The following is a 21,794-nucleotide window of genomic DNA, read 5'->3' as shown; positions in this document are numbered from 1 at the left end:
TCTCCGGACACTGTTCAAAGTCCAGCAGTCACGGTTCACGGTCACGAGTGTCGTCACCACGACAGTTACGACTCGCGGGTCGCGGGTGGTCGCGCGCGGTGTCGACCGTTTCGAATGTGTTCGGTCAGACGCCGCAGGCCGCCGCAGCCCAGCCCATCGTCGCATCGGGCGAGAGAAAGAGCAAGGAGTGTTGAGCGTTGAGCATCAGCAGTGAGCAGGCTGGATTCTGAAGCAGGAGCCTGGAACGACTTGGGGTCGGAGCAGGCCAAGGCAGCCTGAGGACGTCGATGACGACGACGACGACGACTGTGAGAACTGTGTCCCCGTCGTCCCCGGTTGCTTGAGAAAAAATCCTTTGACAAATTAACGGCTCGCCTACTGGCTACTATTCATCTTTCAATGTCGAACGTAAATCGTTACGAGTCTGCTGGCGGTATGCGATGGAAGGCGGAGCTTGTCTGGCAGTCGTTACGCCACCGTTAACTACGTTAGCCGAGAAACCCGTCGGATACCTGTCGGGATCGGGATATCGACTCATATTTTCTATCAACTTAGTAAATTTCATTCGACGTTCACTCGACGTTATGGACGGTACCTGCCTTCATCAGTTTGTCACAGCACCCATCAAAAATTTTCTCCAACTACAACGGATCAAAGAGTAAGAATACGCGAATACAGATATCGTGTATCAATAATTGGGATAGAGAGTGTGTTGTAAATCCAATTTTATAAAATGTATGTTTCATAAATTTTGCTAACGAACGTTCCCTAGGGGATGTGTCGATTCTTATCTCTTTTTATTTTTACCCCTAAATTTCGAGTCGTTGGAGAAAGCATTAGAGGCCTTTCCCTTGATGCTTGCTAGCCCATTATCTTACTGTTAGATAATCCACTACTTTTTCTGCTCTGATTTAATCTTTATTCTTATTATATTATAGTTTTGCATTTTTAAATTATTGGAATTCATCTGGACGTTTGGCATGTAGCATCTATATATTCGCTGAGTAATTTATGTGTATGCATGATAATATATCGTCAAATTATACGGTCAATCATACGATATTAATTGTGCTTCTTTCCGTATATGAGAGATCCGATTACAAGTCGAGGTATACCGCATTATTGAAATCTTTTGTTATTAAAGCTGGAGGAGCTTTGGTAGTACTTGAGTAAAGACTACCAGTTATGATCGATAAATGCCGATAAATGTATAGTACCTTGTACCTTATACGCATCTTTTGCCACAACTGTGTGATTAAGGTAGTTAACAATTCAATTATTTACTGTACAGGTAGAGATACGTGTGATACAAAAGAAATGACAAATTATATTTTACAATATATTATAAGAAAAAAACATTATGCACTTTAATATTGACATATTACTATCTAATCAAACAATTCCATTGTTACATTGTTGTGTTTTCCATTAATCTTGCAATTGTCATGATATTACTCAAACTTAACAAAAAAGTGATTAAAGGTCACTTGCACGTATTTAAATCTTTAAGTAGTGTAAAAATTAACGGAATGCACTAGCACCGCTTGTAGGAGGATAAAAACTCAATATCTTCAAACAATTTTGTGGACCATTTTGTGGAGCGTTCTATCAATATGGACACGTGGAAAGAAATCTTGTGCTGTCGTGTGGATTATTTGATGGATTACAGGTTTCCTCTCCTTAAAGTAGTTCAGCAAGCAGGTATCTTGGTTGATATATAATGACTTGTCAGACTTGTGGCTATGTAATATATATGTGCGCGCACTTTTCAATGTGCATGTAGTTTGACATAATGCTTATGAAATTTCAAGTAAGCTTTATACCAAAAGTGTATCGTATAATCTTTTAATCTTCTAAGCTTGTAATCTACTACTATATCATACCGTGTGTAGTCTAAACCTATATAGAGTACACTTTAGAATTTTCCTTAAATTTCATTATGTATTTTGCACAGATTTAACTAAATTTTTTATGTAATCTCACTAATTTTCTTTCATCTTGTATAATAATCAATCATATTCCATGATTCTTAATAACCTTGATGACAATTTTCTGTTACGTTAGTGCTAATAGGCAATATACATATGTATACAATATGACATAGAACATTAGGCAATACATTGGTTTTAATGTTATCATAATGTCTTTCATAATTGTACTATATTAAAGATACATTTCATATTCCTAATTTTATTATTTTTATTAATTGTTCACCAACTTAATATGCAATTGTATAAAATTAACACAGAGCTTGCAATTGAAAAAAAAAAGTGAAAAGAAAAAGAAAAAAAAATACAAGTGTGAATATAATCACAGGATAAAATGGATGAATCCGAGAGCATGTACAAACGAGGCGTATACTCCTACATCCATTGAACATGTGGCAAATGTGGCAACTCATGGAATATGGGTTGTACCTTCGGTAATTGGCGGTATTGAACTTGTACGTCGTTCAGCAACATGGACTCAGTTTGTTTCCGCTTGCGTATACGGCACTTCCTTGATCCTTGTCTTCGCAGTGTCAACTTTCTTCCACAGTGTGCACTACTGCAATCACAACAGGTACAATTATTCAATCGTAATCCCATGCTCTCTTCTTCCGTTAATTTCTAGTTCTTTTCCAATATTATATTTTGCATTGTACAAAACGATAAACGAGACATAAACGAGTCATACAATAGTTATTAACGTTTACATTTTAGACAATTAAAAGATGCGTTGCATCGTTGTGATCGTGCTATGATTTACATTTTCATAGCAGCCAGTTACTTTCCATGGTTTAATATAGAACACTTCTCAGACGATGAGCTTTTATTCGCGATGCGATACGTCGTCTGGATCATGGCTATAATGGGCATCCTCTATCAGCAGATTTTTCACGAGCGATACAAGATGCTCGAAACTATTTTCTATGTAGTTATGGGTATTGGACCTAGCGTCGCGATCCTTAATGTTGTAAGTAAACTTATTTGTATATTGAATTTAATTTTAAGAACATGAAATAAACAATAAACATTTTTCTCGAACAAAACGTATTTCAAATCTGAATCTGAATAATTATTTTGACAAGAGAGAAAGAGAGAGAGAGAGAGAGAATAATTTATGGTAAATATTTTTACAGTACAACTATTATAATATTACGGAATTGAAATTGGGTGGACTGATATACGTTCTTGGCTTAGTATTTTTCAAATCGGATGGTCGTATACCTTGCGCGCATGCAATCTGGCATCTTTTCGTAGCTGCGGCGGCTGGATTTCACTACTATGCGATTCTGAACCACGTATTTCCCGAAACCGATTCGACGAATGTTCCTGGACCATCTAATAGTATGCCACAGTTATCTAGTATAATAAAACCTCATATAGAGTTGTAGGAGTTGTATACTATAATATTTTTTACTATATTTCTTCCAAATGCTAAACATTCTAAAATGTAACAGTTTTTAAGGGCAACTCTGTATATTTCCATTTTCTGTTGAAAAGGGAAGAGTATCTTTAATTCACAATATTGGTTAAAGAGTATCGCATCATTCTCAAATCAAAAATATGACAAGTGAATCTTCAAGTTTTTTTGTTTGTTTTTTTTTCTCCTATAAAAAACATTATAAAATTACGTATTAAGAAAACTTCGTAACATTTATGTATATTTTTATGTCTTTCTTTATTAAAGTAATTATTTCTCAACTTTACAAATGATGCAATACTTCTCGCCGATAGTGTATGTCTATTCAAAATTTTTGATAAGAACCAACTGATTCTTAAATCATGAATAATCATTCGTATATCTGTGTGCTAGATATGTTTTAATAATTATTTCAAATCCAAGTCAGTAAAAAGAAATTGTACATATATAGTGTGCAAATATTTATCGTATATAAGAAAAAAACGAAAGAATAGAATGAATTGTGTATGTATATTAAAAGGAAAGGAAAAAGGAGATTTTTACGTACCTGACGGCCATACAAGATTCCATTCTTATACATTATGATTATGAATGTGTTATACTCTAGACTAGAACGAAAGAAATAATAGATATTACATTAGCAGAAATATTAATATGAATTATTAGAGATACCATTTATTGCAGATTACATGACAAGTTTTAATGAACATTCCATGTCAAACACATTATTTCTTTCATATTCGATTTACTATCCATTAATCTCTATATCATTCGTAAACAATGCCAAATTATGAAGTAAGAAGGAAAATTTTACCATGCCTGTACTTTTTCTTATACAAATAGAATATTTTTGGGAAAAATATTTTCTTTTACACTATATAAGTTTGATAAAAGGCTATATATTAGAATCTTTACAAAGTGTGTTTAACTTGACCATGAATGGAAATCAAATTGGTTGAATACACATTTTTATGTTCTATTAAAAGCATCTTTCTCCTTGTAGATGTGCCAAAATTAAATTTAAACTCGCATCTTGTATCTAATATAAGAAATACACTATTGACATTTTTATGAGAGAAAAAAGGAAATTAATATTATTTGGATCATACCAATATATTTTAGTATGTGTACGGTCAGAAGAAAAAGGAAAAATATTGTACATATTTTAGTTAAAATTACTGAGCATTTTTCAAAATACATGTCAAACAATGATCTTATTGTAAGTTTATCAGTTGATGGACAAACATTCTGAAATATTATATCTAGTAACGATAAAATAAAACTTGTAATTGAACTTGTAAAATCAAGTTTAATTACGGTACTTAATATTATAACAATCATATTTATATCAATTCGTTATATTGACAATTTGTCTACAACAAGCATCTATAACATGTATTACAAAACACTTTAATTTGTACTTGTGTACATTATATTTTTAAAGTTAGTATGTATAGTAATAGGCGATACTTGTATGCGCGCGTGCGTGCGTGCGCGCGCGCGTGTGTGTGTGTGTGTGTGTGTGTACCCCAAATGGAGTGTGCGTGCGTGCACACGCGCATTGTGTGTATATGTATGTAAATAGAATGTATAGAATTGACAATGTAAACTATTATGGAAGTCTTAATGTAACGAGGATATTAATTTGCGATGTATATACGATATATATGTATCGTGATATCGTAAGGAACAAAGTACAAAATGATTATGAGTTATGAGTTATTTGTTGTCTATTTTATTGTTATATAATTCGTGGACCAAAGTATCGTGGAATATAGCATATTGTTTTCATTTATACATTACTTGCTGACATGAGTGTAATAATTATCGAAAAATAAAAAAATTATATATTAGCCAAAGGCTTCTTCTTATTCGGCAAATCTGGCTTATCACAATAGAAATAATAACAGCGAGTGCGCATGCGCGTTTTAATCATTACAGTGTAAAATATAAAATTTCTTTGTATAGAGACTTTTATATACATATATCAGAAAGGTTTCCATAGTGACAATAGCAAACAAAGCAAGAATCGAACGAGCCGACAATGGACGAGTATTTCTGACCGGTCATTATCAGCTAGTCTTGACGACCAAGTGATTAAACAATTTGGAATCTGTGCAACGCAGTCATGAAAATCAATACACACGTATGTATTTCAAAGATGAAAAAAATTGCAATTGACAATTTTTCGATAAAATAATAGATTATATGTGTGGTGAGCCGTTATTATATCATAAAAGTGAGTTTGAGCTGTGGCGTGCGACGGTATTATCAACGACGAAATAAGAAAATTAAGTATGGATAATGTTACATATGATGAGATGGAGAGTAAAACTGCATCCTTGGCTGCCGACACGCTTAAAATGCCATCGTGGTTGTTGGAGATGACTGAGTATGCAATGCTTATTTTTACATATGTAGTTATATTACATGCAGTATCATTTTTTACTCATCTTTTTTTATCCACCTCTACATTAGCAATATAGAAAAGATTAATATAAATGATACCAAATCGCTGCAAATGGAAACATTTTTAATTGATGAGCAGCATCGTTTCACCAACAAAAGGGAGGAGAACGATACGTAAGCATCTATGTACATATACATCATATATTGCTGTAACATATGAGACAACTATATTTTTTCAAGAGTATACCGTAGTTGTAAAGTGTAAAAAACCAAGCTTTCTTTTGGAATTTTTATAGAATAAATGAACCTAGCGTAAGCTTGAATGATTTTTATACCAATACTAACATTAAAAACTACAAATTACAAACACCTACAAGCAAATCACTGCCGAATACACCAAAGAGCGAACAAGTTAAGCGGAAAAGAACGCGTGTTTGTTCTGCCGTTGTGAATACGAAACATCGAACAAGGGATGATTTTCATGGATTGGATGCATATTTGGAGAGAAAACAGATGGAGAAGCGCTGCGTGTACTTGCCATCTGAAAACGATAACAACGCAAAGACTTGTGATGAGGAGCATTCTTTTGAATATCGAATACTAAATGTTCCGAATTGTGCGGATACACGATTACACTTGTTGGATGACGCTTATACTCCTAACCGTTCCAGCTTTATCACACAGAACGAAGAAACGCCAAAATTATTATCTGGTCAATATCAAGAAACTCTTTTAGACCTTTCATATTGAAAAGAGTTTTGTTTTGTAATTTAATTGTCAAATAATTTGTCAAAAAAAAAAAAAAAAAAATCTACCACGAAAGCAGGTTGACATTTGCATCTTCATATGCGTGAGAAAAATCATGTACCGATGCTTTTAGATTCATATATCGTGCAGATAAAAGTGTCGTTTGCTCAGGGAGTTTTTGCATCTCATCTTTTGTGGCAAAATACAATTTTCAGTTTTTTCATAAGCATGTAATGATAAAATATCGTATATGATTATGATATAGACCGCGGAATTGGAAAAGTAACGCGCGCAACGTTACTTGTAACGGCACGATAAATCTTGCATTTTTTTTCTTAAATAATAAAAATAATTTATTATTTAAGAAAGAAAATAAATTGGGAGAATTTGTTTTGGCGCACAACATGCAGCACGGCTTTTAAGCTCGTTTTTCCTATTTTGAATTATTATTCACAAGAGTCTTAATTTTTGTATTTGTTAAGTTTTTAAAAATAATTTAGTTTATATATATATATACATATGTATGTGTGTGTGTGTGTGTATGTGGGTGTATATATATGTATATATATTTTTTTTAGATAAACTTTACAAAAATTTTATTATTCCCGAACTACCGTCCGGGAACTCTTTGGTCATTGATATTCTCTCTACTTGGGGTGACAAACATTACGTAGGCCTCAATGGTATTGAAATCTTTTCAAACACCGGAGAACCAGCCAAAATAAAAGAAATACGTGCACATACGACAAGCGTTAATCAGAATAACGATCATAATGATCCTTATGTTATAAATAATTTAATTAATGGCATTAATCGAACGAGAGACGATGCAAATTTATGGCTGACACCTTATTCAAATGGTGACCATCATTATGTTTACATGATATTTGAATTCACGATTACAATAGCAATGATCAGGATATGGGTAGGATTCCTTAGCTATTTTATCATTAAATCAAAATCTATAGACATACTCTATAGAGTATAATGTCTATGCGTGTATGCGAGAGTAAAAGTACTCTCGCGATCTGAAATTACTTTCTCTTTCTTCTTTCAGAATTACAATAAATCCAGAATACATTCCTTTAGAGGTGCCAAAGATATTATTATCAAGTTGAACGATATCATTATCTTTTACGGAGAAATTGCTAAAGCTTCGGGGGATGATATGGGTAGCCTCGATTCTTTTGGAGATGTAATTTCATCAAATAAATCACAAATTATAAAATAATTGCACAAAAGTTTTACATTATTTAATTTTAAGTGCTTACTCTTAGTCCACTTCTTTTTTTTTGTCATACATACTTGTAATGATAACAACAAATTTTGAAATTAACTACTTTATACGTAATGCACAAAAATATTGGCTGATGTAGACTATATTATTTACGACGGACGAAAATATTCTGGAATTGATATCAAAACATGATAATACCTTCATAGAATTCAATAATGAGGCGTCAGATTATGAAGAGAAGGAAATAATTCGCCCGATAACGGCAACAACAACCAATGATGTAAGTATCATTTATAATTTAACGTATGATAACACGCTCTCTCTTATAATAAGGGTGAAAATCTTTTTAGATTATTTCAGCGAGATGTAAAAGTAACGAGAATCCTATCGACATTTCTCCAAACTTGTATATCAATAAGAAAATTCACGATACCACTCTCTCTTGCAGAGAGATTCAGTTAATTATCCTTTCCAACTGGGGTTTACAACATTTAGTTGGTAAGTAAATCAAGTTGTTAGTTACAATACTCTCTCTCTCTCTCTCTCTCTATCTCACTCGGTATCGAATCACTCGCTACGATCTTTGCAGGGCTTACTAGTATAGAATTAATCGGGAATCAAGGTACAGCAGTCCCGTTAATAGACGCCAATCTGCACTGTAACGCAACCGATACAGTGCATTTAACGAGACTGATCGACGGGCACAATGTTACTACCGAAATGGATTACATGTGGCTAGCGGATAATGTAACGTTAAATAAGAGGATTACGATAACAATTACTTTCGATACGGATGTGCTCCTAACGGGAATGCGGATTTGGAATTACAATGCATCCTTGGAATTGTCTTATTGCGGAGTAAGATAATACACACAAGTATACATTTAAGCAGTTTAAATAAACGCATGAGAGAATTTATAATCGTAACGATCAATTCAACGAGACGGAGACACATTTTCTTTGCACAGGTAAAGCAGTTGCTAATTAAATTAGACGGTAAACAGTTACACGACGAATATTCCGATGGCTTCCTGTTAAGACGGGCGCCGGGATCTTGCCATTATGATTTTGTTCAAGAAATTAATTTTCTTAATCCACCTACTCAACATTTTTCGGATCACATCTCCGATTCAATTAAATCGCCTGAAGGTACGTGTCATTTTTCACAGACACTTATATTCGTTAAAATTATTGTCATCCATATCACACAAGACTTGCAACTTTTCTAGAGGTCGAGTCTTTTGATTCCAACTATGAAGCTCCGTCGATGCCACGAGGTTTCGTTTATCAAATAATCATTTTCTCTACGTGGGGAGACTCTTACTACGTAGGCCTCAATGGGATACAGATGTATGATAATTATGGAAACGAAATCGAGTTAACTGCAGAGAGTACGTTTTAGTTTAGTTAACTGCCGTGTAGAGATGATATGCGTGCACTCAAAGGGCGGAGGCGGGGAGAGATTTAAAATGATAAACTCCATTTCATTTTATTTTATTTTCTTTTTTGAAGGAAACCAAAAAACGAGAGGGAAAAAAGAAGTTAGAATTCTTATAAATAATAAATTTGTGAATTACCTCCATCAATATTTCGCTGGTTCAATCCTGGTTAACGCTCGTCGTTCCGTATTTTGCTGTAGATGTAGCCGCATTTCCCGAGAGCGTCAACATAATAGAAGGAATAGATAATGACATTCGTACACCGGACAAACTTATCGACGGGATAAATGATACTCGAGACGGACGGCATGCCTGGCTGGCTCCTATACTCCCTGGACAAGTAAGCAAAATTAAATATAATAGATATAATTGTCAATTATTCTCTATTTATAATATATGTATTTATCTCTCTAATGCCCTTCTCAGACAAATCGCGTCTATTTAATATTTTATCATCCCATTATGGTATCAATGATAAAAATCTGGAATTATGGAAAAACCCCACAAAGGAGAGTTAAAGAATTTGCAGTAAGAGAAATAAATTGCAGTAATATAAAAAATATATATATGTATATTTATTGATAATTCGTCAATTTTATCTAATACTAAAATTATTTGCTATATAAATTTATAAAATTATTGTATTTTGTAGATACTAGTAGACGATTTGCTAGTTTATAATGGAACGTTGGATAAACGCAATTCATACGGATTAGTAATGTTTGTTAAGGAAAGTAGTAATGAGAATCTGGTGAATCGGTAAGTCACAATAGCAATGCCAACAATTTGACTAAACGAATTACGATTGCAATTGCATGTCATATAATTTATACAATTGTAGCTCGGAGCAAGAGAGTCGCCTTTTAAATCTACAAAGAAATACTTCGGGTACTAATTCGTTACCAGATCCATCCCTTCGTCCGCATACATCTTTACAATTTAAATAATCGTACAACGCTATACAAATACAGATCAACACATACTAAAATTATACATATATTTTTATACTTACATAGAGACTTAGTGTTCCGTATAATTAACGAGACAATAGTAACATACATCATATGTGTATATTAATATTCATAGATTATCGTACGTTTTCATCACCTTAATAATCATCTCATACAAATATTAGATTTACAAATGTTGCTAATCTTGGATCTTGTAAAAATAATAAAAATTATTGCAATGTAAAGATTATACAAGTGTCTTTCGTTAGATCACAAAAAGAAATCAACGCTTTGAGAGACGGATGTAACTGACGCAAGTGCAGCAAAAAATTGATATAATTGGAAAAATTTTTTGTTAAAAAATTGTATTCATCTAAAGATCTTTGACCACCTTTCATAATCAACTGATTTGACTTATTGCTACGAAAGAAGGCTTGCCGCACGGAAGTTGACAAAAAAAATTAAACCATTTCTGAAAAATTTGCCTTGTGGACGGATGGCTAGATCAATCCTGCAAAATTATCAAGTAGTTTCGTTGCACTATTCGATAAAAAAAGTATGTATGTATATGTATATATGTGTACACACACACACACGCACGCACACGCGCGCGTGTATGTGTGTGTGTATGTATGTATGTATATATGTATGTGTGTCACAAAATATATCACATGTCTCGGTCACATTGTCTTTTTATACGAATGCTATAATAATGTAAAGAAAAATACGTTAGATATTTTATTTTCCTTGTACTCTTGAGTAAATTGAGTGACACATTCAGTTACGAAGGCTAATTAGTTCAGTTACGTGGTCTTTTCGTTTCTGTCAATGTAGAAACACTATCTACTTGGTCCATTCCCTCTTCTCGAGGTCCAGTACGTTTTCTTGCCTTCGGCGACGATTGTTTTAAACACTCCATATCGTTAAATACCACTTGTGCTCCACCACCACTCGTTGGCAATATATCACCCTGTAAAAAAAAAAAAAAAAAAATCCAAGTTGTGTACATATGCGTTTGTATATAAAAAGTGTAATAAAGATGTTGCGTCAATATAATAAAAATTCTTATGAATAACGAATTACCTTGTATAATTTCGTCTCAAGTTCTCCATCTGTATCATGCTCTTGCGCGATAAGGCAATATCTAGACGCACCATCCGTAATCTCTTTTGGGGAAGTAAGTTGCTTTATGCTACGCCGTTTTTGCATCAGTGGTTGCAGTACAGTCCCGATCGGCACGAGAGTCTGAGGTCTATGATCGATCCATCTGTCTGCACTTTGTGAGCGTCTATACCTCGGGTTTGAAATTGGTATTTTATCCTACATGTAAAAAAATTATTTATTCTTTTTTACTTTCTCTCCCAATTTTTATACAAACTTTCCATTGTATAAGGTCCACTTGATAAAGATATTTAAAATAAAGGATATTTAAAAGCATAACGCAGGCAACCTTTCGTGATATTCTGACACTTCTATCTGGACTGACTACTCTCGTTGTTAATTCTGGAACTTGTTCCTTCGAACTTAGTCCTGTCATCGCAGGATGAATGTTGTCGTTGACTAAAATTTCTTTTACCAGTCGTAACTTGTCTTCCTTTTCCTTCATTTGATTCTAAATAATAGGAAATAATTATATGAAATTTTCATTATAAAATTAATAAATGTTAAAGCGCAAACTATAAAAAATATACAAAGTATAAAGTCCAAATAATTACCTGTAAATGTTCACGTTGTTGACGCAGTTTTATTTCCAATTCTTTGTTCATTTTATCTGTCTCGACCTGTATCTTTGTATTGTATTTCTGCTTCACTCTTTGCCTATCTATTAAACGTTGATTTAATGCCAAGTCTCGATCTTTTACCTATGCATGGGCACCATATATTATTTAAATTAATACGTTGTATATACGAGTAGACACATGCACACACACGAAAATCAATATTCAATCTACCTCTTGCTGTAAACTTCGCACCGTTTCATTGGCACTGTTTAATTTAGATTCAAGTTTACAGATTCGCTCTTTTGTTCCGCAAAGGTATCCTTCTAATGCAGATATCGTTTTTTGTTTCTGTGTATTTACAGCTTTCGACGAAGCTACATCAATTTGTAATTTTAGATTTTCTTGCTCTATTCCCATTAATATCCGTCTAAAGTCCTCTTCTACAAATGAAACACATGCTTTATCGTATACATCAGTAGTCCAAGCACAAACTTGTTAAAATTAAATCACATCTTACGTTTCTTTTGCAAATCCGCGCGAAGTATGTTGCGCTTATTGATGCGTTTTTCTAAGAATTGTATTAAAGATTGTATTATATAATCATTACCAGAGGTAACAGTCTCCAATTGAGGAAATGGTCCGCCCAAACTAAAATTAAAAAAAAAAATGTTTTAAAAAATTTTTAATTAGATTTATGGAGAAAAAAAACAAATGAAAAAGGGAGGAAAAGGATCTGTATTCTAACAACGTTAGTCAAGTAACAACACCTGTATACTAAGCCTAGATCAATGATCAAATCAGTGGCTTCTGGTTGGCCTCCTCTCTCCAATTTACTCCTTGCTTCCTTGCATATCTGAAAGAACAAAAGAAAATTTGCATTCACGCGCACGTACACAATTTAGAATTATAAAACATTATTCAAGCTACAGTTGCTACCTTATTCGCTTGTCTTCTGCCTGGAGTGAAACCGAGGTCCAATTTTACAGGGTTAGACCTTGCAACTTGCACATCTTGAGTCATTTCCGCAAATTTCATCACTTGCTACATATAACATATAACATTGAAAAAATTAATGATAATTTCTTTTTAATACAAACATATATTTTATTATATATAAATTTTATCTTACAACGTACAATCGTTTCATCATAATCATCTGCTCTTGGATTCACACAGACTATCATCCTGACCTGTCCTTCCCCATCAAAATAGTTTTTGAATAAATGTGTAAGTTTGGAATCTCGATAGGGAACCATTTTATTTGTACCTTGATTCTGATTGTCTCTCAAAATTTCCAAACACGATCGCAGAGTCATTAGAGAGTTATTAATATTTCCTATAAAATTATGTAGTCATTGTTTGCATGCAAAGGCTTTTATACATTTCACATATCTAACAAATAAATGGCAGTAAATGATCTTACCTGCTTCTCGTAAATGTTGACCAGTATTTTTAGTGCGATTTGTTCGCTCGCTACCTGCCAAGTCTACTAGAGATAGTTGACTTATGCACACGACTCGTTTATCCTGTATTACATGCTCGCCCTCGCAATCTAAAGGCGCCTGCAAAGTGCAAAAGTATATAATTATAAGCGATTGTACTTGAAACAAGATAAATACTCTGAGGTAAAGATGTGGAAAAAGTTGAAGATGAAAAAAGTTACTTGTACAAGTCTGATGGTAAAAACGCTATGCGATCTACTTGATTCTGCGTTTAATGCCGTGTGCGCGACGCGTCTTTTCCGTTGTCCACGTTGGAACAGCTCAAAAGCTTCCTCTGCACTTTTTACTTCAACTTCTGTGACTGCATGTACATACATATTTTTATTGCCATCTTCTCTAACAATTTTACTCTGTAGAGTTCTGTATTCAATAGAAATATATAATATTCAAATTTAAAAAGTGCTTTAAATATACACAACAAAATTGCAATTAAAACTCTCAATATACAACAAATATATTTACTTGGTTCTGATGTCATCTTCATCTAACAAATCATATACATTGTTGTTGTATATTTCAACATATGTGACAAATACGGCGTAAGCATTATCTGATTCAACTGCCACACTTTGCGATTCGTTACGATTATGAGGTACCATCGGATTACTATCTCCATCGCTGTCTACTTTACGGCTATTGAAGGTTTGTCAACAAAAGAGAATGCATGATTTATCATTAAATTATATATACATATATATATATATATATATATATATACACACAGGGAGTTCATTAATGGCTGTCTCCACGTTTTGCCATAGGAGCACGCATTTGTTATTTCTAATATAATAATATGTTAGAAATATATATCCATCGATAAATCATGCTCCTATGGTAAAAAGTGGATACAACCATTAATTAACACCCAGTGCATATATATACATATATATATATATATATATATATATATGCAAGATATTTGCCTATTTCTACAAAAGTTGGAATATAGTAGATGGAAAAGCTTACTGTTTGCCGAGTCTTCCAATTTTTTGCACAGACAGACCTGGGTAAAGTTCGTGCTGCCTATCCAGCATAGCATCAGCTTCGCCTTGTACATCAAAACCATTCAATTTATCTGGCTTAAAGACAAACTTTTTCGTTTGGTAATTGGCAATAGTATTAAAAAGAACATCCAAGCACCGTGGCATGATACCAACATCTTGGGATTCTCCAGTCATTGTGTACGTTTTGCCACTACCTGTCACACCATACGTGAAGAGGAGACCATTCTTCCCTTGAATAAGATTTTGTACCAGGGGAAGAGCGACCGTTTTAAATATCTCCTTTTGCGTCACATCAGATGTGAACACATGACTAAATGTCTTTTGTATCTCTTTAGTTACGGCACGAAAGTTGGTCGCTGATTCCGGAGGCGTTATCACTACCGTTGTATCAGATGTAACTTTCATGCACGATACATCCGTTGAAGACTGCATGGGTCGTAGACGGCAGTAAACCTGCACAGGATCTTTAGACATCATATTCGATCCCTTCGGCTGACCGATTGGTTTACGAGCTGGAGTTTTGGAACGTCTGAAAAACAACGAAGAGAGACGAACGTTTATTCCTGCAGATTTATTTCAGTCTTTTGAAAAAATTTACAAGCTTCCTTTTTCACATCACGCTTTAAACGTTTTTGTATTTGAGATCTCTTCGACATTAAACAATATTAGTTTTGTAACAATACTTACGCGGGCTTCATTATTGTATATACCGATTCACTTTTTTAATCGAGTTAAGAAGCAATTGTTTAGTTTCTCACTCTTGCACAAAAGAGATGACACTGATAATACTGAATTATGACTTTCACAACCGTCGAGCCATTGCTCGTTACGCGATCTCTTTCAAATTGAAGTTTGGTTACTATAGACCACGTGTTTAACAATCAGTGGTACCAACAGTGCATTCTTTCCTAGGATAGTATCTCTTCGGGAGACACTCTTTTGGACACAGCACGATTAAGGGCCAGTTTCACAACTTAGTTTAACCGGAGTTTAAACCTTTAAACTTGGTTTACGGTAAATATTGTGTCCCACAACTGTCTTAAACCTCGGTTAACGTTGTTAAACTGCGGTTAAAGTTGAACGGCGAAATTCGGGCGTTTAAGGTAGATAACCGAGGTTTAATACTGCAGCGCTACTGCTTTCAGCGTAAACTTTCGAGTATTGTGCTTCATGGTTGATATCCCCACGGAATTGTAAAAAGGTTATGTTGCAAGATATGGCTCTGGAATATGTGTTATCGTCATCTGACGATGAAGATTTTGTGCAAATAATAAATCGACGCCCGAGAATAATTAGAAGACGACCGTCATATTTTGAAGAATTTGATGACATTGATTTTCATGCTCGATTTCGCTTAACCAAGGAATCTGTTACTACAGTCTTAAGAGAAATCGAAGAAGAAATTTCTCATAAAACAGAACAGTAAGAATAGTTTTGTAATATTATTAAATTAGTACTTATAGATTACATACTATAATTACGATGACCATATATGTGTTTTTCTAAAGAACAGTGTTTTTTATTTCGAGTGGTTGTCTTTTAGATTTATTTTTTTCAAAACTCAATATTGTCTTTTATTCTAATCTGTTGTTCTTTATTTTATGAGAAATTCTTTTCTAATTAGTGTTCCAATGTTTAATGTACTTAATAAATTGTAAATTTTTACAGTAACAATTGAATTTAATTATTTAGTTCAAACTGATTTGGAAACATGTAAGAAGAAAATTTAAAATTTGTTCATTATTTTTTCAAAATAACTATTGTCATCGTAACTATAACTGAATACAGTAGTAATAAAAATTAATTCTAATGAATTTAATAAAGTCTATAACAATTATTAAGGCACAGAGCACTCCATACAACATATATTTACAGAATTTTTCAACAATTTTGCAGAAATATTGCAAATATTGGTACAATATTATTGAAATGTTGCAATATTGCTACAGCATTGTTGGAATATACTGCAATATTTGGTGCTGTATGGGCTATTAACAAAATTATGGTAATTGTATGTTTAAGTGCCTTAACGTATCAAAAATTTGTAATATATTTTATATTTTAACAATTATTAAATGTATAAAAGACAAAAAAAGTAATATAAATAATAGACATTTATATGAGCTTTAAGAAAATGAGCTAGTTGTTGCTAACAGATTAATAAACAAATGAAATTATGGTACGTCATTACATAATAATAATAATATGTATGCGTTGCAGTTTTTGGTATTTATACATCTGTACAAATTTCAATTTATTCGTCATAATTATTATACCTGTCATCGGCACTAAAAAAGATCATTATTATAACATTGAAATATTTATCTAAAATATACTTGTTTATCAATAGATGTAATTATTATATCATTATTATATCATTGTTATAAAATTTTATATTAAAATTGTCAAGAATAATTTGCTTGGCTCAAAGCCCATATGAACGTTTATTACTGAATTTTATTCAAAATGAGCCTTTTGTATTATTTTAAGTTAATTGAAGCAAAATTGGTTTTGTTATTTAGAAATAATGCAGTATCTCCAATAAATCAGCTCCTTCTGACATTGAGGTTTTATGCAACGGGAAATCACATGTTATCAGCTGCTGATTTTTCTGGAGTAAGCAAATCAACTGCTCATAGAATTATTCATCGGGTGACCAACGCGATTGCCCGTCTTAGACCGAGATTTATTAAGTTTCCTATTCTTCCTGGCGAAATAAAAAGAGAGCAAATCAAGTTTTTTGATATTGCACGATTTCCAAGAGTAATCGGTTGCATTGATTGCACTCATGTAAAAATACAGTCATTTGGTGAGTGATATGAATATAATATATAAAAATTATATTTGTGATAAAAATATTAGCATAATGATATTTGATCATTATTTATTGATTGCTAAAAGTATTGACTGAGAATACTGATTGTGAGATTATTCTTTACAGGTGGAAACGATGCTGAATATTTTAGAAATAGAAAAGGGTATTTTTCTATTAATGTACAAGCTATCAGCAATGCAAATTTAGAGATAACCGATATTGTGGCTCGCTGGCAAGGATCCGTACACGATGCTACAATATTTAACAATTCTAGAATACGTGCTTTATTTGAGGCTGGAACTTTTGAAAATTGTTTTCTTTTGGGTGATGGCGGTTATCCAGTTCGTTCGTATCTTATGACTCCTTTACAAAATCCACGAACTGAAGCAGAACAGCTATATAATGAATCACACATACGAACACGTAATATTGTCGAGCGTCTTTTTGGAATATGGAAAAGAAGATTCCCTATATTAGCACTTGGATCTCGTTTTCAAAAAGTTGAAAAAGTATTACCAGTTATTGTTGCAACTGCTGTGTTGCATAATATTGCTCGGCGTGCTGGAGATCAATTACCACCAGATGATCCTGATTTTCATTTGCCTGCTCCATGGGAACATATCTTAGAAAACGGAAATATACCTTGCAGAAATGATGCACAAAATAATAATGCTTTGCAGCATGCATTAATCAACAATTATTTTCAAAGGTAAAAGAAATATACAGTAAATTAGTAGCTAGGAAACTTAAAAATAGAAAATATTGTAGTTGTTTCAAAACTGTAAAATAAAATTATACAGTCACATTGTTATTAATATTTTATTTTTTTCAGTTTGTTGTAGATCACTCTTGGTGGTTGAATAAATATATATACAGAGAGGAAATGTTGTCAATTGTCACGCAGAACACCCGTGATTCCAATAAAGGCGGTTACATTTTTACATATAAATTATAGCAAGGAGTATCAGATGTACAACATCGATAAACAGCAAGCCATGAAGTGGTGAACCGTGCGAAGATGAACAGAGATTTTCGACGAATAAAGTCGATTCCGTATGTTTTGTGAAGAATCACTCGATCGTCTTTGGCAAAAGCTTGTAAATTAGAAAACTTAAAAATTAATAAAAATGCCATTTATTTTTATACATTTATGCTTAATACATTAAATATATATTGTTGTACAATAAATATTTATTTTCAAATATAACACGTATTTTATATTTTTTGTATCCAAATACTTTGTAAAATATTAAAGAATAATTGTAAAATAATTAAGTATTTACTTCATTGTATCACTTGCTTATTTTGTAATGCTTTGGTATTTTTAAATAACAAATTACAGTCTCTTCGTTACTTTATATATATCTTAAAATAAACTTAAAATAAAACACACTAAGTCTCACTAGCTTGTTTTACCTGTTTAATTTGTGTTAAACTTAAAATAAATAGCTTCCAGCACAATCAAGTTAATACTGGGTACTTTCCAACAAACATAGGCGACACACTGCGACACTGTGTCCATTAATGTGAGTGAGACAACTAAAATCTTCTCTCTCACACTAATGGACACAGCGTCGCACTGTGTCGCCTGTGATGTTTGTTGGAAAGCACCCACTATTAAGGATTTAAAGCATTCTTTGATTTTGTTCTAATATAAAAAATAATAATGAACGAAGCAACTTACAAAGTAATTAAAAAGGAACAGCTTTAACAAATTACATAATTGAAAAAATAATGGAATCTTTCTGTAATGTAAAACATATTGTAAATTGAAAAAAAAAAAACAAAAAAAAAATAAAACGTTTTTATTGATTTTTATGTGTCGTAAGATTTCAACTGTTTTTTAAGTATTTCAATTTGAAGTTTCTCTTTTTCTAATTGCAGTTCAAAAATTGATATTTCTAGAGCAGATTTTTTACGCATATCCTCTTTCATCATTTTTACTAATTCCAGTTTGGATTCTGCCAGGTCATAAAACCGATCATTTCGTTTACCAGCACTTATTTGAAGCTGTTTTGATCTCTTACGTTTCAAGATTGGTTTTTGAGTTACTGAATTCATTGTTACTGTATTATTTGTTATAGGATTATTTATAGTTGGATTTTTTGTTACTAGATTATTTGCTATTGAATTATTTGTTGCTGAAGTATTCGTTATAGGATCATTTGTCATTGAATTATTTGTTGTATAATTTGTTACTTTATTATTATTTGTTACTGGAGTATGTATTCCACCGCTGGATTGTGTGTGAAAAAGTCTTTCAATATCTCCAAATGTCAATTCATCTGCATCTTTTCTCTTTGATAACGGTTACTTTCAGAAGTGAGCTTGGCTGGTGTCCATTCAGTTAGAATTACATTAAATTTTTGTCTTCAAGTATCTGTGACAAATACAAATATCTTAAAACAATGTTTTCAGTAGTAACATTTCAAATGTCAAAATATAAAATATCAAAGTTATATTCGAATTTACATACTTCGATTGGACCAAAGTCTTCATTTTCGAGTATAATCTCATCATTACTGTATTGTGAATTATCTATACCTACAATACATATCATATATATTATACATTATTGTATTATTATAGTCTAATATTATAAATATACAGCCTTTGCCGAAAATATTAGGCAAAGGCTGTATATTTATAATATTAGACTATCATCTATACATTTTTTATTTATCTGAAATTCTTCTGTCTGTATTATTTCCTGCTAATATAGTAACAATAATTTGATAATTATCCTTTGTTTCCAGAACCCTTCACATTAATGTGTGTGTTAAAACACTAATAAAGAAAATAAATATTAACATTTATTAATTTTGACCTTAAAAAGAATAAAGTAAAAAGTAAAAAGTAAAATATTGAGGTACTAAATTTTGCATGAGCCATTTTGCATATTATTTATTTATAAAATACATGATCCTATAGTACTCATACTGCTAATATATAAAAATATTTCATTTTTATGTTCTTTTATTTTAATTATAAAGTTGTAAAGATCTTTATTTTTTAAATTATAAAATTATTTTATATTTTACCTGGAATATAATCGCTGTCGAACCTATTTTGTAAACCTTCAACTGATGGCTGGATAATAGTCTTAACCCGTTCTGCAATAGGATCATCTGCAGTGATGTTCGCTTTTCCACCACCTGTATCCGAATTATTAATTTTATATAACGTGAATACAATAATCTTTGCCAATATTTTATAAATATGGATTAAATAAATATATTTAGTAAAAAAAATTATATATACCTGTTTTAAAAATTTCACTTCGAATTTCTGCGTAGTGTTTACGAGTCTTTTTCTTGAGATTATCCCAACAATTTTTCAAAGAATTTACATCCCGATGTTCTGAGATGCAATTGCTGTTAAATTCACGGGTAATATTGATCCAACAATTCTCTTTGTCCTTAATACATATGTTGTCAGTTTTTTTTATTTTCAATAATGTTTTTTTCCCGTTCTATTATTTCAACAAGTTTTAATTTTTCAAGATTTGAAAAATTGGATATTCTTTTTTTAGCAGATTTTACTTTACAAGACATTTTGTACTTTTTTATATAAAATTTGTAAAAGTAATAACAAATACTTTGCATACATAACCTTAACTAAATCTCATGCCTTGGTGTATAGAACCTGTAATATCTCATTCCCTACTCTTCGGTAACAACCAATCACACTACTTGTTCTAGAAGAAAGATAAGTCTGTTGAAGTTTCTTCGCATAGATTATAGGTTTCCGTAACCTAGAGTTAAAATCTGGTTGTGAAACGCAATAGAAGTTTAACCGTGGCGTTAAACTTGACGGTAGTTCAACTAAGCTCGGGTTAAACCCAAAGTTGTGAAACTAGGCCTAAGGCTTGTTTTCTATTCCTGCACTAGACTGCACTGGAACGTTTCTTCTTGCTTTCACTAACTTTCAAATATATATCTATTTCATTTTAAGTGCACACTAATTCAGGGAGTTCAGGAACAGAAAACAAACGGTTAGACACCAACCAATCATCTTGACTTATCTAACCAAACCAACGGAAAAACTCTAGGCATCGGCCGCTGTGAGTGGTGGTGTCCAATCGTGCGGTGTCCAATTGTGCGCACCCCTATCTCTTCTTAGGGCCACTTGCACCAACGCCGATTAATTTAAGGCCCGTATTCATAGTCGGAACTTATTCTTAAGATCACCTTAAGTTTAATCTTAAGGTGCCCTTTAGATTCATAGTCGAAAAACAAGGCAGGATTTAAGCAAATGCTCAAGGCTTACCTTGTTCAAGATGATCTTATTTGAGAATGTCTTAATGTGATTCATAAACACATCTAAGCATGTGCTTAAGGCTACCTTGTTAGTCATTAATTCATAGTCATTTAAGACTGTCTTATTTCACGCACACATTTATAAATAAGACGATCTTCGTGAAGACGTGTCCGAGGACGTATTAAGCAAGGCTTTTGGAGGTTAAGGCCCAGTTTCACAACTTTGGGTTTAACCCGAGTTTAGTTGAACTACCGTCAAGTTTAACGCCACGGTTAAACTTCTATCGCGTTTCACAACCAGATTTT

General features: G+C 32.6%; 5 protein-coding genes across 7 annotated transcripts; 3 read left to right on the top strand and 2 right to left on the bottom strand.

Moving 5' to 3' along the window:
• The first annotated feature begins 48 nt into the window (after window positions 1-48).
• LOC105205375 (monocyte to macrophage differentiation factor 2) lies at window positions 49-5,258 on the top strand. Its single transcript, XM_011174726.3, has 4 exons — window positions 49-658; window positions 2,317-2,562; window positions 2,703-2,955; window positions 3,122-5,258. The coding sequence occupies exons 1-4, from the start codon at window positions 441-443 to the stop codon at window positions 3,374-3,376; spliced, it is 972 nt and encodes a 323-aa protein (XP_011173028.1). The 5' UTR covers window positions 49-440; the 3' UTR covers window positions 3,377-5,258.
• Window positions 5,259-5,413: 155 nt separating this feature from the next.
• On the top strand, window positions 5,414-10,437 carry LOC105205374 (katanin-interacting protein). Of its 3 annotated transcripts, XM_026141582.2 has the most exons (15): window positions 5,414-5,551; window positions 5,609-5,797; window positions 5,884-5,988; window positions 6,111-6,526; window positions 7,140-7,486; window positions 7,619-7,756; window positions 7,938-8,078; window positions 8,149-8,296; window positions 8,388-8,656; window positions 8,767-8,947; window positions 9,028-9,189; window positions 9,438-9,577; window positions 9,664-9,765; window positions 9,890-9,996; window positions 10,079-10,437. In XM_026141582.2, exons 2-15 carry the CDS (start codon window positions 5,703-5,705, stop codon window positions 10,182-10,184), a joined length of 2,457 nt encoding a protein of 818 aa, XP_025997367.1. In that variant the 5' UTR covers window positions 5,414-5,551; window positions 5,609-5,702; the 3' UTR covers window positions 10,185-10,437. The 3 variants fall into 3 exon arrangements, with proteins under 3 accessions (XP_025997367.1, XP_025997368.1, XP_039315306.1); XM_026141583.2 differs by lacking the exon at window positions 9,664-9,765 and having other exon boundaries at window positions 5,425-5,797; XM_039459372.1 differs by lacking the exons at window positions 9,664-9,765; window positions 9,890-9,996; window positions 10,079-10,437 and adding an exon at window positions 9,311-9,339 and having other exon boundaries at window positions 5,425-5,797.
• A 475-nt stretch (window positions 10,438-10,912) lies between these two features.
• Window positions 10,913-15,364, bottom strand: LOC105205377 (kinesin-like protein KIF23). Its single transcript, XM_039459371.1, has 14 exons — window positions 15,102-15,364; window positions 14,377-14,943; window positions 13,873-14,043; window positions 13,572-13,770; window positions 13,332-13,470; window positions 13,045-13,244; window positions 12,845-12,949; window positions 12,676-12,761; window positions 12,426-12,556; window positions 12,140-12,348; window positions 11,903-12,049; window positions 11,638-11,799; window positions 11,271-11,507; window positions 10,913-11,157 (listed from the first exon to the last, which is right to left on the bottom strand). The coding sequence occupies exons 1-14, from the start codon at window positions 15,110-15,112 to the stop codon at window positions 10,987-10,989; spliced, it is 2,535 nt and encodes an 844-aa protein (XP_039315305.1). The 5' UTR covers window positions 15,113-15,364; the 3' UTR covers window positions 10,913-10,986.
• Window positions 15,365-15,442: 78 nt separating this feature from the next.
• LOC105207030 (putative nuclease HARBI1) lies at window positions 15,443-18,436 on the top strand. Its single transcript, XM_039459373.1, has 4 exons — window positions 15,443-15,836; window positions 16,937-17,223; window positions 17,356-17,938; window positions 18,062-18,436. Exons 1-4 carry the CDS (start codon window positions 15,619-15,621, stop codon window positions 18,069-18,071), a joined length of 1,098 nt encoding a protein of 365 aa, XP_039315307.1. The 5' UTR covers window positions 15,443-15,618; the 3' UTR covers window positions 18,072-18,436.
• A 1,646-nt stretch (window positions 18,437-20,082) lies between these two features.
• Window positions 20,083-21,585, bottom strand: LOC113005184. Its single transcript, XM_039459431.1, has 3 exons — window positions 21,499-21,585; window positions 20,491-20,647; window positions 20,083-20,384 (listed from the first exon to the last, which is right to left on the bottom strand). Exons 1-3 carry the CDS (start codon window positions 21,583-21,585, stop codon window positions 20,260-20,262), a joined length of 369 nt encoding a protein of 122 aa, XP_039315365.1. The 3' UTR covers window positions 20,083-20,259.
• Between the last annotated feature and the right edge of the window lie 209 nt (window positions 21,586-21,794).

Source organism: Solenopsis invicta, unplaced genomic scaffold, assembly GCF_016802725.1.
Source record: "Solenopsis invicta isolate M01_SB unplaced genomic scaffold, UNIL_Sinv_3.0 scaffold_38, whole genome shotgun sequence".
Taxonomy (NCBI): Eukaryota; Metazoa; Arthropoda; class Insecta; order Hymenoptera; family Formicidae; genus Solenopsis; species Solenopsis invicta.
Note: the sequence above shows the minus strand (reverse complement) of the source record. Positions and strands in the feature narration are given on the sequence as shown.

What these genes read in the sequence shown, in the direction of transcription:
- LOC105205375 (XM_011174726.3), top strand. Translation starts at nt 441, where the DNA reads ATGGAAGGCGGAGCTTGTCTGGCAGTCGTTACGCCACCGTTAACTACG. An exon ending in CAACTACAACGGATCAAAGA is followed by an intron (nt 659 to 2,316) that starts GTAAGAATACGC and finishes ATATAATCACAG; the next exon opens with GATAAAATGGATGAATCCGA. An exon ending in CACTACTGCAATCACAACAG is followed by an intron (nt 2,563 to 2,702) that starts GTACAATTATTC and finishes TTTACATTTTAG; the next exon opens with ACAATTAAAAGATGCGTTGC.
- LOC105207030 (XM_039459373.1), top strand. Translation starts at nt 15,619, where the DNA reads ATGTTGCAAGATATGGCTCTGGAATATGTGTTATCGTCATCTGACGAT. An exon ending in ATTTCTCATAAAACAGAACA is followed by an intron (nt 15,837 to 16,936) that starts GTAAGAATAGTT and finishes TTTGTTATTTAG; the next exon opens with AAATAATGCAGTATCTCCAA. An exon ending in TGTAAAAATACAGTCATTTG is followed by an intron (nt 17,224 to 17,355) that starts GTGAGTGATATG and finishes TATTCTTTACAG; the next exon opens with GTGGAAACGATGCTGAATAT.
- LOC113005184 (XM_039459431.1), bottom strand. Translation starts at nt 21,585, where the DNA reads ATGACTAACAAGGTAGCCTTAAGCACATGCTTAGATGTGTTTATGAAT. An exon ending in ATAAGATCATCTTGAACAAG is followed by an intron (nt 20,648 to 21,498) that starts GTAAGCCTTGAG and finishes ATATGTATTAAG; the next exon opens with GACAAAGAGAATTGTTGGAT. An exon ending in AAGTGAAATTTTTAAAACAG is followed by an intron (nt 20,385 to 20,490) that starts GTATATATAATT and finishes ATTCGGATACAG; the next exon opens with GTGGTGGAAAAGCGAACATC.
- LOC105205374 (XM_026141582.2), top strand. Translation starts at nt 5,703, where the DNA reads ATGGATAATGTTACATATGATGAGATGGAGAGTAAAACTGCATCCTTG. An exon ending in TTCAATTAAATCGCCTGAAG is followed by an intron (nt 8,948 to 9,027) that starts GTACGTGTCATT and finishes CAACTTTTCTAG; the next exon opens with AGGTCGAGTCTTTTGATTCC. An exon ending in AATGAGAATCTGGTGAATCG is followed by an intron (nt 9,997 to 10,078) that starts GTAAGTCACAAT and finishes ATACAATTGTAG; the next exon opens with CTCGGAGCAAGAGAGTCGCC.
- LOC105205377 (XM_039459371.1), bottom strand. An exon ending in ATGATTATGATGAAACGATT is followed by an intron (nt 12,950 to 13,044) that starts GTACGTTGTAAG and finishes TGTTATATGTAG; the next exon opens with CAAGTGATGAAATTTGCGGA. An exon ending in GATCTAGGCTTAGTATACAG is followed by an intron (nt 12,557 to 12,675) that starts GTGTTGTTACTT and finishes TTTTAATTTTAG; the next exon opens with TTTGGGCGGACCATTTCCTC.